Below are 12639 nucleotides of genomic sequence, written 5' to 3' on the forward strand. Positions count from 1 at the left end.
AGCATGTATTTTGTGCCAGGCACTGACTGGATACATGCTGATAAAAGAAAGCAGATATAGTTTCTGTCCTTCAATGTAGACAAAGGGACAAATAAGTAAAATAACACCAAATGTACAATTATATATGTGAAGAGTATAATGGAGGAAATTATTGGGGACAAAAATATATGATAGTGGAACAATTACATAGACACTATGAAAAGAGGAGAATTCTCCAATTAATGTCTCCGGACATTTAGCCTGAGAAAAAGCATAAGAAAGAACCAGCCACATGAAGGTTTTTCCAGACAGAGGGAGAGCATGTTTGACATCCTGGTTTGGGAAAGAATGTTTTGTAACTGAAGAAGTAAAAGGCCAAGGACTCTGAAAGATAACGGGAACAGAGTGACAATAGTACCAGGTAAGTTTTACTTAGGCAGAAATTAGATCTTAGAGGGTATATCGGTTAGGTCAAAAAGTACCAAACACCCAATTCAAAATGGCTAAGTGAAAAGGTGAATGTATTAACTCATATAATGTAAAAACTTTTGAAAACAGCTCCCTTTAGACAAGGAAGATTGATTGAAACTTTACCAGTATCTAATTTCTCTTTCTTCTCTTGGCTCTATGTCCTCAAATGAGCCCTTTCTCCTATATTTGTGGGACAAAAGCATATCCTTTCTCACTAATAAGAATCCCAGAATGGGATCTCTTTGTCCTTGATTAGTCTAACTTACATTATGTGCCCATTATTCCTTACTCCTTACTACTCTGTGGGAAATAACATATTTGGATTACTAGACTGAGTCACATACCATTCCTGGGGTCTTAAGTGAAAATTTTTTCTTTTTTTAAATTTAATTTAAAAATTTTTTCAGTGTTCCAAGGTTCCAAGTGTTACAAGGTTCATTGTTTATGTACCACACCCAGTGTTCCATGCAATACTTGCCCTCCTTAATACCCAGGAGCTGGCTCACACAACCCCCTACCCACCTCCCCTCCAAAACCCTCAGTTTGTTTCTCAGAGTCCATAGTCTCTCATGGTTCCTCACCCCCTCCGATTTCCCCCAACTCACTTCTCCTCTCCATCTCCCAATGTCCTCTGTGTTATTCCTTATGCTCCACAAGTAAGTGAAACCATATAATTCACTCTTTCTGCTTGACTTATTTCACTCAGCATAATCTCCTCCAGTCCCATCCATGTTGATACAAAAGTTGGGTATTCATCCTTTCTGATGGAGGCATAATATTCCATTGTATATATGGACCATATCTTCTTTTTTTTTTTTTTAAGATTTTATTTATTTATTTGTCAGAAAGAGAGAGAGAGAGAGAGAGCAAGCACAGGCAGACAGAGTGGCAGGCAGAGGCAGAGGGAGAAGCAGGCTCCCCACAGAACAAGGAGCCTGATGTGGGACTCGATCCCAGGACGCTGGGATCATGACCTGAGCCGTAGGCAGCTGCTTAACCAACTGAGCCACCCAGGCGTCCCTGGACCATATCTTCTTTATCCATTCATCTTTTGAAGGGCATCTTGGCTCTTTCCACAGTTTGGCAACTGTGGTCATTGCTGCTCTGAACATTGGGGTACAGATGGCCCTTTTTTTAAGCAAAAAAATTTTTAAAGTGATTTGTTTTGGGGGGACACTTTAAGTAATATTGTAGTAGTAGTGCAGAGGTCACATGAACCATCCACAGAAAATGATAATAAAAACTAGATTTAAAACAAAATCAAGAAATTAAATTAAAGAAATTTAAAGGGGGAATTCTGGCAATAAATACCTAGCTATAAGTACACTGTGCATGAATGGGGAAGGACCCCAGGGGCACAGCAAAATAGTTAGCATAAAATATACAGAAATCTACTCTTCAAAGACAGAAGTACACAGGTCAGGTCAATTGAGTTTGATGTATTTCTTAATTGAGTACATTCCTTCACCATGATTAGCTTAGATAGCAGAAAGCCTGAAGTGTTAGAATACAGAGTACAGAGTCCAAATCTGGCAGAGCAGCTGGAAAGTAGTGGGTAATCTTAGAAGCAAGGAAACCAGAGAGAGAAAGAGACTCATCTTTGCTTAAGTACTTGGCTAACCTGACAATTTTCACAGACCCACAGGGTGCCAGTCTAAAAAAGCAACAGTGGAAAGCCAGAAAACAGGGTCATCATCAGTATATCTTTGATGACAATGACATTAAAATGGACATCATTTTAAAAAATCAAAATGTCAAATTATTGACTTCTAAATAACCCATCGGTCAAAGAATTCATAAAGGAAAACAAAATATTTTCACTAGAATAATAATGAAAATAAATCAAAGTTTGTAGGATACAGCTATTGCAGAACTTAACAGGGAAGTTTATAGCCTTAAATGCATATATAAGAAAAAGAAAAGTCTTAAATACACGAGCTATGCCTTCCCTTTAAGAAGTTACCAAAAAGGGACGCCTGGGTGGCTCAGTTGGTTGAGCAGCTGCCTTCGGCTCAGGTCATGATCCCAGCATCCTGGGATCGAGTCCCGCATCGGGCTCCTTGCTTGGCGGGGAGCCTGCTTCTCCCTCTGCCTCTGCCTGCCATTCTGTCTGCCTGTGCTCGCTTGCTCTCCTCTCTCTCTGACAAATAAATAAAATCTAAAAAAAAAAAAAAAAAAAAAAAAAAAAAAGAAGTTACCAAAAAAAAGACAAAACAAAAAACCAAACCAAAACAAAAAAACAACAACAACAACAGGAAATCACACTCACAGAAATACAGAAGGAGATAATAAAGGACAGAAATCAATAAATCTCAGAAATCTGAGAAAAAACAATGAAACCAAAAGCTAGTTTGTCAAAAAGATTAATAATATTGATAAGCTTCTAGTCACGAAGGAAAAAGGGCATTAATTGAATAATTAGTAATAATAATAATTCACTAATATGAATAATGGAAGAGAAGACATTCAAAGGATAAGGCACTATTTGGACCAACAATGTGCCCATAAATTCAATGATTTAGATGAAATGGACAAACTCCTTGAAAGACATCAACAATCAAGGCTCACTAAAGAAGAAAAAGATAATCTGAATAGTTCTGCATTGATATTTAAAAAGTAGAACTCGTGTTTTAATGTCTTCCAAAAACAAACAAAACAACAACTACAAGAAAAACTTGAAAACCCAGATGACTTCACTGGTGGATTCTACCAAAAATTTAGGAAGAAATAATATCAATTTGATACAAACATTCCCCCCAAAATAGGTTTTCAAGAAGAAGGGAGAGGTCAACTATATCATTTCTGAGAATCTCAAGAGATTAATTTTGCTTTTTTAAAGATTTTATTTATTTATTTGAGAGAGAGAGAGAGAGACAGAGACAGTGCAAGCATGAGTAGGGGGAAAGGCAGAGGAAGCAAGAGAAGCAGGCTCCCCACTGAGCCCAGAGCCTGACGTGGGGCTTGATCTTAGGACCCTGAGATCATGACCTAAGTGGAAGTCAGAGGCTTAACTGACTGAGCCACCCAGGCACCCCTCAAAAGAGATTTGTACTACATATACATGAGCTATTAAATATTCTGAAGAAAAAAAACTGCTGAAACTGGAATAAAGCTCATCTATATGTATCAGGAATTTATTATACTTCACAGGTTGGGAGATACGACGGTGGGCATCACTAGATGAGCTCAAGTGAAGAGGTAATTTGCTCATTTAACATTTGTTCTAAATTCCTTTCACTGTATCTTCCTGAGATGCAGAAGCTGGGCAGCTAAAAACTACATTTACTAGTCTCTCTTGCAGCCAGGATTCTGGTCATTATTTAGATTCTGCCAATCAGATGTGTTTCGAAAGAATTAAAAATGAAGTTAAGCTGGCAGATTAGCAGTGCATGAGGCATCCTTTTGGCTGGTATAGATCTAGCAGGCAACACAGATCAACCTTGGAGGCAGTTATATCCGTGGTTCCTGATCACTGGATTGTGGCTAAGTTGGTGTGACCCATGGAGTCTTCAGTTAGAACAGTGGTATCCTGATTGAACCAAGGGTAGTTTCCTTAAGCAGGCCAATTCAACAGTAATGCCCTGAAATCCTTTGTGGGAATGAGGGAGCTGGCTCTTCAATAATTTTGTAAGTACCCAGAAACCTCTTTCTGCTTAAATAGCCTTAGTGGTTTATGTTATCATGGACTGAACTGACTGATGTATCAACTAACAGCCCCAAATGGTCACAGTTGCAAAACCAAAAAGCCAATTCAGTCTCTCACAACTGGCTTGATATCTGATAGCCATAGACATTTCAAAGTTAATACTGTAGGAGAGATAAGTGAAATCTTTAAAATACTATGTATGACCTTGAAGGGAAAAGAGGAGTTCTTAGGACAAAAAGAATAAGCATAAATAAAAATATGATAAATCTGACTACATTAAAATTGGAAGTTCTATTAATCAAAAGGTAATTTAGAATAAAAAAAGACACACCAAGACTGGGAAAAGATATCTCCCACAAATATAACTGACAAAAGGACCAGCATCCAAAATCTAAAACACTTGTAAATTTATAAGAAAAAGATACATAATCCAATAGAAACATGTATCAAAGCCCTAAAATATCACTTTAAAAAAGAAGAAATCCAAAAGGCTAAAAACATAAAAAGGTACCTTAATGAGACACTATTTCATATTCAGCACTGACAAAAATCAAAAAGGCTGTCAATGAGAAGTGTTAGCATGGGTGACAAGCATCAGGAATTCTAATACACAGCTGGTGGGAAAATAAATTAGTACTACTGGTAAAGTTGAAGACATTTTCAGAAATGTATGCTTACATGCATTGGAATCCATACTTAATGGTCATAACATTGTAATTGGCAAAAACGACTCAAATATCCACCAACAGTTGTGTGGATATATAAATGGATATACATTCCATTAAATGCAATATGCAAAAAGATACCTAAGCCTTTTATCCTTTAAACTTATTCCTCCTCCACATTTCTCATTACATCACTCCTGACCCAGTTCTTCAAGTCATGTTAGGGCTTCTCCCTCTGTCTAAACATTGCCTTGCCAAATTTGAGTAGTCATTATATTCCAAAAGAATCTACTCCCTAAATATCTCTGCAACCTTTTTTCTCCATCGCCAATAACTCCTTATCTTGGGCCCATATCATTTTTCACCCAGATAAATATAAGTAACTCCTAAAAGTCTTCTTTGCCTCTGGTCTCATTCTCGTTGCAAACTGATGTTCAACATGATGCTAAAGCTTTCATTTTCAAAGCCATGTGATGATAAAACCCTTCCACTTGGATGAAGTACGAGTAAAAATAATGGCTATAATTTACTAAGCCCCTACTGTATGGCAGGCATTATTTCATTTATCCTTATAATGCTGCAAAATGGCTGGTTTTATATCTATTTTATAGATGTGTAACTACTGCTTACAGAGGAGTAAGTAATTTGCCCAAATTTACATAGCTAATATGTGGATAAGCCAAGATTCAATTTCAAAGTATTTCAATTGCAAAATCTTTGCTTTTAATCAATACATTATTCTGCCTAAATTCTAAGCATCACACATGAAGTTCTAAATGATCTGACATGAGCCTATTCCCCAGCCTGACCCCCTGTCCCTCTGGTTCCACTTAGCCATTGTAATACTGCCACTCCATTTGCTCCTTCCTTACTAATAACCTCTATTTTCTTTAGGACGGTAGTACGCTCAGCTAAAAACTAGTTTCCTTGACCGTCCTTGAAGCTGAGATTACCATTCTGATGAAAGAGATATAAGTGGAAATCTCTGGATGGGGTTTCTGGGAAAGCTCTTTAGTAAGGCTCAAAGTAATCTGGCATGCAATTTTTGCTCCACTCCTACCCCACCTTCTTCTTTCCTGGAAAATAGTGCTGTATCAGCTCTCTTACAGCCATGGGATATACATGTAAGCATGAAAGTCGCATGCTCTGGAATACAGAATATAAAATTAGGAGCCCAGGTCTGTGATGGCATTACCCACTCCAGGACTGCCTTTCTATGGGCTTGTGTGTTTAATTGCCATGTTTTCCTATTCATAGTTAAGCATCGTCAGAACTGACACATACCCTTAATTGAGGCCTTTACTGGTCAACTTGCAATTTACTCAATATACTACGATTTGGCACACTTCTGTAGAGGGAGGTGGCCTGCTATTAAGATACATATGTATATCAGTCTCTTTAATTTTTTAAAGAAAATTCAGCATACTTAGGCTTTAGCCAGAGAAGTTTTAAATGGCTTATTTGTTTTATATACTCAGTATTTTTATAAGCTTTTGTTTGAAAGTTCTACCCTTAAAAATGGGTTGAAAATCACTGGTCTATGACACAGTTTAAACTATCACTGAAATGTATTAAAGTTCAATCCTTGCATTGGGTCAATGACCACAAATCTCAAATAAATTTGATAAAATTTAATTCTGGAACAATTATTCTCTTGGCTTTCACTCAGAGCCAATTACGTGGAACAGTCTGAATATCTGTGAAAGTGGCACGTGGGACACTGTGCATCATTTTGGCTTTTTATACAAATGTTCTGGTGACATATTTCCTACACCACGCAGGGCCAGAAAAAAAAGTCTGGTTTTCTTCTGAGGAACTGATATGCTTACTAACAATGGTATGTGAATCATGTAAGCCATTATGTTTTCCTTCTATTTTTAGCAGCTAATTCAGTAAGTTTTTTGTTCGCTAAGAGTGGCTTTCTTCAGCTAACACCTTTTCAGTTTTTAGAGCCTATGTTTTGATATTTTATTTACTTTTTGTTTATTGTGCCAATACATTTACTGAAAGCTGTCCCAAATTATTTTTTAGAAACAGGCAGGTTATTTTTTTTTTTTTAAATCATACCTTAAAGGGAAAGGAATATTACTCTTCTGACAAGACCAACAAAACCCATATGCAGATAGCCTTAGATTAATCAATCACTATTGCGATATTGTTTTCTATCCTAGCTAACTATAATAAAATTAAAGGTGTGTTGCATTGTGAGATGTAATCCTCCCCTTCCAGGTCCCTGCATGTTATTGCTGGGTATGCTAAGAATGCAAAGCCTAGACTACTCTTTAAGCAGGCCATTTCTCAGGATTGCATTTGCAAGGAGCAACCCTGAAGGATAAAGCAACATCTTCTTTAAGACAAGGAAAGGGTTTGCTTTCATTTTCTTAAAATGAAAGCAATGGCTTCCCCAAGGTCAGTATTCTTCAGCTGCGACACAAACCCACTGCATTTAAAAGATTCATTTGGGCCATCATGTAGCCTCTGTGGGACTTGGGAGGCATGGGGAACCAATCCAACATGATATTCGTATTAACTGTTGTGACAATAAGTAATAAAACTTCTGATCCAGGAGTTTCATGTCTTCTGCTAACATCCATAATAGTGACAGACTAACTTGCAGGTAGATTTAATCCCAAATCCTGAGAAGGATTCTCAAAAAAATTAGTTGGATCATTCAAAGTTTTAAAGCAGGTTTGAATTACATCCTTTGTAACTCAGAAGAATTCCTATAGACATACCATTAATGAAGATGACAGAAAGGCCAATTAAAATAACTTTCAAACAACAGACTGTCCTCAAAGGAGCCATTAAAGAACTGTTGAGGTTCTGACATTTTAAAGATGAAAATCGTTTTGTGTCTTTATACATCAAACAAATTGAGGAGATTTAAGTTATTTATTAAGACAAAAAGCCCAGGCCCATTAACACTTGATGATCTTGTTTTAAAATGAAGAGAATTATCCCAATGAATGGGCCAGAAAGAATGAATCAAATAAGAGAAGACAGGAAAATATGATAAATAGAGCTATGTGGGACAACTGTGCATTCTTTTAAGCAACTTATGGGCTGAAAGTTAATATAAGGCTTTACTTGAAATAAAAAAAATAACACTGTGAAAGCTAAGAACAAACAAAGAAAAAAGTACTTTCTTAGAAAGTGAAAAACTCATGCTCTACATATGAAAAATATGTGTTAATAACTGATTTATTTCTGAATAAACACAGAAATAAAATATGCTTCCATTCAAAGTAAGCAACTCAACATAAAAAAGCCTACAACATTTTAAGTTGTAGAATAAATGATAAAAGTGAATTCCTTTCTAGACCAGGAAATTTCTGATGCCACTCAGCAACTCAGCATACCCCACCCCTTTTGCAACTCCCAACTATTGCTAACAAAAAATAGTGCCCAGCATGTTACTAATTCAAAAAACTGAGAAACTGGTAACAGCAAAGTGTCCAGAAAGCTCATGGTTCTGTACTTAAGAATGCTATTAAAACCTTCAACATTAAAAAAAAAATCTTTAGAAACATTATATAAAGACTAATTCAGAAGTAAATACAAAGCTAGACAGGAGACTGGAAGATACACTGAAATGAGTTGACAACAAAGGAAAGAAGACTTATAAAAAGTAGGGAAGAGTAATTACAAAGGTACAATTGCGTGCAATCATTTAGACAAACTAACTTAAGATAAAACTTGCATCACTATTTTTGAACACAGCATATCATCAAAAGCATTCATTATCTCACACATAAGGGGAGTGTGCATGAACTTGTGAAAAGACTTAAAACCAAGACTGCACAGGATGCAGGAGAACAGGGATTTTATTTACTTATTTATTTTTAACAAAAGACTATTGTATCTTAGTTATTTCATAATCATTAAAAAAAAGTTATAGATGGGGCCCCTGGGTGGCTCAGTGGGTTAAAGCCTCTGCCTTCGGCTCAGGTCATGATCCCAGGGTCCTGGGATCGAGCCCCGCATCGGGCTCTCTGCTAAGCGGGGAGCCTGCTTTCCTCCTCTCTCTGCCTGCCTCTCTGCCTACTTGTGATCTCTGTCAAATAAATAAATAAAATCTTAAAAAAAAAAAGTTATAGAAAATTGTTCTGATAAATCGATGACAAAATGACATCCTTCCTGTCATTCCATTGATTTAAAAAATTATTGAACAAATATATATTCAGCAGTTTACTAAGGGATTTAGTTGGCAAACATTCCCTATTTATGCATTTTATTTATTCAAAATTATAAATCTAATTTTTAAAAAGTAAGGTATCATTTAGTTCTACTGCTTATAAACATATGAAATAATATTTAAGATAAAAAATGTTTAAGGTTAAAAAGCTTCTTAGTGATAAAGGAATGAATTAATCATACTAAACACGTTTTATTTTATTTTTTTTTTTTTAAAAGGGATGTATTCTATCAAATCTGTGTTTGGGCAAAGAGTGATTTTGGGCAATACTTAAAATACCTTCTACATAATTAATCAAAATGTGTGTTATTTTCATTTCTGAAGCAAAGCTCTTTATTATTGTCTTTTAGCAATTTCAACTTTGTTCATGTTTAAGAGAAACTTGTCATGCTGTTAATTTTTAAAATATTTTCCAGCGAGTAAATGATCTCCCTTAGAACACATCCGTGAAGTGGGGTAAAGCTGGAGATTGGTGAAGGATATTTCAAATACCAGAAGCAAATTTAGAATAAAAGGTCCATAGCACTGGTACCTTACCACCAAAAACGCCTTTGTATTTCGTTACTCCCTCATGGGCCTATTGTTTCAAAACATTTTGCGTGTACTCATTTATTAATTGAAATGGTCAGATTAAGACATTATGATGAGACTCTCAAAGAATGCTCCTAATAAGCATGAAAAGTGCAATCTCAGTGTGCTGGTAAAATACAGAAAAATACAAGCTCAATGTTTAACCTAGTTATTTTTCAACAGGTCAACAGAGGTAATGAAATCGTTTTATTCATTTCAACAAAACACTATGAATGCAAATTAGTAAATGGATGGCATTCTAAAACTGAGTTAATAAAGGGTATTCACCACATGGGTTGATTGTAGAGCTAAGTGAAGCAGCTCCCGTGGAAAGGCCGCCTTTTGAAACTGATGAAGCCACAGAAGGTAGAGAAGATGAAGGTGTAGTAGTGGAGGCTGTTGAGGATGGTAACCGTTCGCCAGACTCCATATCTATAAGAGGGAGAAGAATGTTAATTCTCAGTATTAGATAGTGGAATTATTCAAAGAATTAAACCTATCTTATTATCAAAGTAAGTCATTTAGGCATACTTTTATAAAATATAAAATAATTTCAAAAAACATGCTTTTCAGAAAGATAAAATATGGAATAAAAACAGAAGTACAATTTAAAATATCAATTTATGAAGTTTAATGTTAAGTATACCAAAACTTCTTTTAATAGATTTGCATATAACATATTAACTTTTTTTTTTTTTAAGATTTTATTTATTTATTTGACAGAGAGAAATCACAAGTAAGCAGAGAGGCAGGCAGAGAGAGAGGAGGAAGCAGGCTCCCTGCTGAGCAGAAAGCCCGATGTGGGGCTCGAACCCAGGACCTGGGATCATGACCTGAGCCGAAGGCAGCGGCTTAACCCACTGAGCCACCCAGGCGCCCCACATATTAACTTCTTATTCTTCCTAAATCACCTCATCATCTATTCATTTACAACATAATACCCATATTATCTTAACAAATCAAGAAAATAACACCACATTGGAATGGATCTTCTAAATCCAAGTCTTGAAAATCTTAAGCATCCAACAATCTGACTGGGTAACTTGTATCAGACCAAGCGCTCCTCGCCCACCAAAAAGACAAATACATTTTAGAGTTGTTACTGTCAGGTTTGAACTACAGTTAAAATGGCCTTAGTATGACCCCTTTATAATAAGTGAGCACTTACACATATCTTCATTTATTTGCTTAGCTAATTTCAGGTGCAATCTTACTTTGGTCTTGTTGTAAGTTTATGTTGATATTAAAAATCTAGAGTAGAAATGAATAATAGGGGATCAAAATGTTTTAACTTCCACTTTTAAAATAAGTCATGGGATATAAGGTACAGCATGCTGACTATTGTTAGTAATACTACAGTGTATATTTGTAAGTTGCTAAGAAAGTAGATCTTAAAAGTTCTCATCACAAGAAAAAATTTGTAACTGTGTAGTGATGAATGTTAAGTAGGCTTATTGTGATGATCATTTTCCAATATATATAAATATCCATCATTAAGTTGTACACATGAAACTAATTTCAGGGACGCCTGGGTGGCTCAGTTGGTTAAGCAGCTGCCTTCGGCTCAGGTCATGATCCCAGCGTCCTGGGATCGAGTCCCACATCGGGCTCCTTGCTTGGCAGCGAGCCTGCTTCTCCCTCTGCCTCTGCCTGCCACTCTGTCTGCCTGTGCTCACTCTTGCTTCTCTCTCTATGACAAATAAATAAATAAAATCTTTAAAAAAAAAAAAAAAAGAAACTAATTTCAAATGTTATATATCAATTATATCCCAATAAATTTTTAAATCTAGAATAGGTTACAGTTATTTTAGTACTCTCTGCAAACACTGATCCTACAAGTAGGCAAGAAAGTCATGAAGTTCACAATTACATTAATAAGTACACAATTTATAGGAAAAAACAAAACAAAAGATACTGCTCATTTATAATTGAACTTATGATCAACCACAAGCAAACTTTCACCATGAAATCTAACCATGGAAAAGATTTCTGTATGGAATTCTATAAGCAATTCACATAATTATTATATATTTTCTTTTTTATATAATTTAAAAAATTACATTAGTCACCATATAGTACATCATTAGTTTTTGATGCAGTGTTCCATGCTTCATTGTTTGAATGTAATACCTAGTGCTCAATGCAATACAGGCCCTCCTTGGCACCCATCACTGGGCTAACCCATCCCCACACCCTCCTCTCTAAAACCCTCAGTTTGATTCCCAGAGTCCATAGTCTCTCATGGTTCATCTCCCCATCTGATTTCCCTGATTCATTTTTATATTTTCTAAGAAAAATAGTCTGATTTTAAAATACTGACCAATTAAAATAAGGCAGAGCTAATGTATAAAAGTTGGTTTAATCCACAGGGTATTTAGATGATTTTACTCATAAGATCGATAGATATAGTAAAGGTTATCTCAGGTTAACATATAGCATTATTAGTAACCATTTCAGTAAGCTTTCCAATCATATACAATTCAAAATTTCTCTCTGGCACTGCTGTCAGCACATCTACAGATGATGGTACTGCTATAATGAGTTTGTATTCTTAAGGAAATTTTCTTTCTCCATATCAGCAGTCATCATGGAAAAGAGCAGTTGTTACTGATAGTTACATGAAACTAACACTTGAAAGGCAGGTTTTGGGTCATCAAATGGTCATCAAGGAGCTTGAAGACGTGTGGTTGGTCTGATGGAAAGGCCCATACTAATATTTTCTCCACAATTTTCACCCATAAGCCTCATTTCCCTATATACAAAAATTATGCAACCTTTGTTAGAGTTTACAGAAAAAGGCTATTTTAAAAATGTATAGCTGGTAACCTCATTATCTTATTAAATTCTAAAATGTGCTATTTAAATGTGTTTATTTTTTTAAAAAATGTAAAGTTTTTTTTTTTTTTAATTTGCCTTTGTACTCTACCGCAAAAATAGTGTGGTGATATAACATAGGTTAAGTACTTTAGCTGACTACTTGGCATAAAAGTATTCAATAAATAATAGTCATTACTTTTTTTAAGATAATAAATTATGAACCCTAGGTACATTTCTTTCAGTTGTTATTACTTGATTCAGGACTAAAGCAGGTAAAACCCAGAAAACAAAATGAG

At 35.6% G+C, this 12639-nt stretch overlaps 1 protein-coding gene and 1 long non-coding RNA gene across 18 annotated transcripts in view; one reads left to right on the forward strand and one right to left on the reverse strand.

The window, feature by feature from the left end:
- Positions 1 to 12639, reverse strand: part of BAZ2B (bromodomain adjacent to zinc finger domain 2B) — a 316333-nt gene that overhangs the window by 134233 nt on the left and 169461 nt on the right. For all 17 annotated transcript variants that reach the window (XM_047721833.1, XM_047721835.1, XM_047721843.1 and 14 more), the window contains one exon: positions 9815 to 9958. In XM_047721833.1, the coding sequence (XP_047577789.1) occupies positions 9815 to 9958 (144 nt within the window). Of the gene's footprint in view, positions 1 to 9814; positions 9959 to 12639 lie in introns of those variants that run through there.
- LOC125095457 (uncharacterized) lies at positions 8531 to 8915 on the forward strand. Its single transcript, XR_007125898.1, has 2 exons — positions 8531 to 8652; positions 8853 to 8915. It is a non-coding gene; the product is annotated as an uncharacterized LOC125095457 (long non-coding RNA).

The sequence above is a fragment of the Lutra lutra genome, chromosome 3, assembly GCF_902655055.1.
Source record: "Lutra lutra chromosome 3, mLutLut1.2, whole genome shotgun sequence".
Lineage (NCBI taxonomy): Eukaryota > Metazoa > Chordata > Mammalia > Carnivora > Mustelidae > Lutra > Lutra lutra.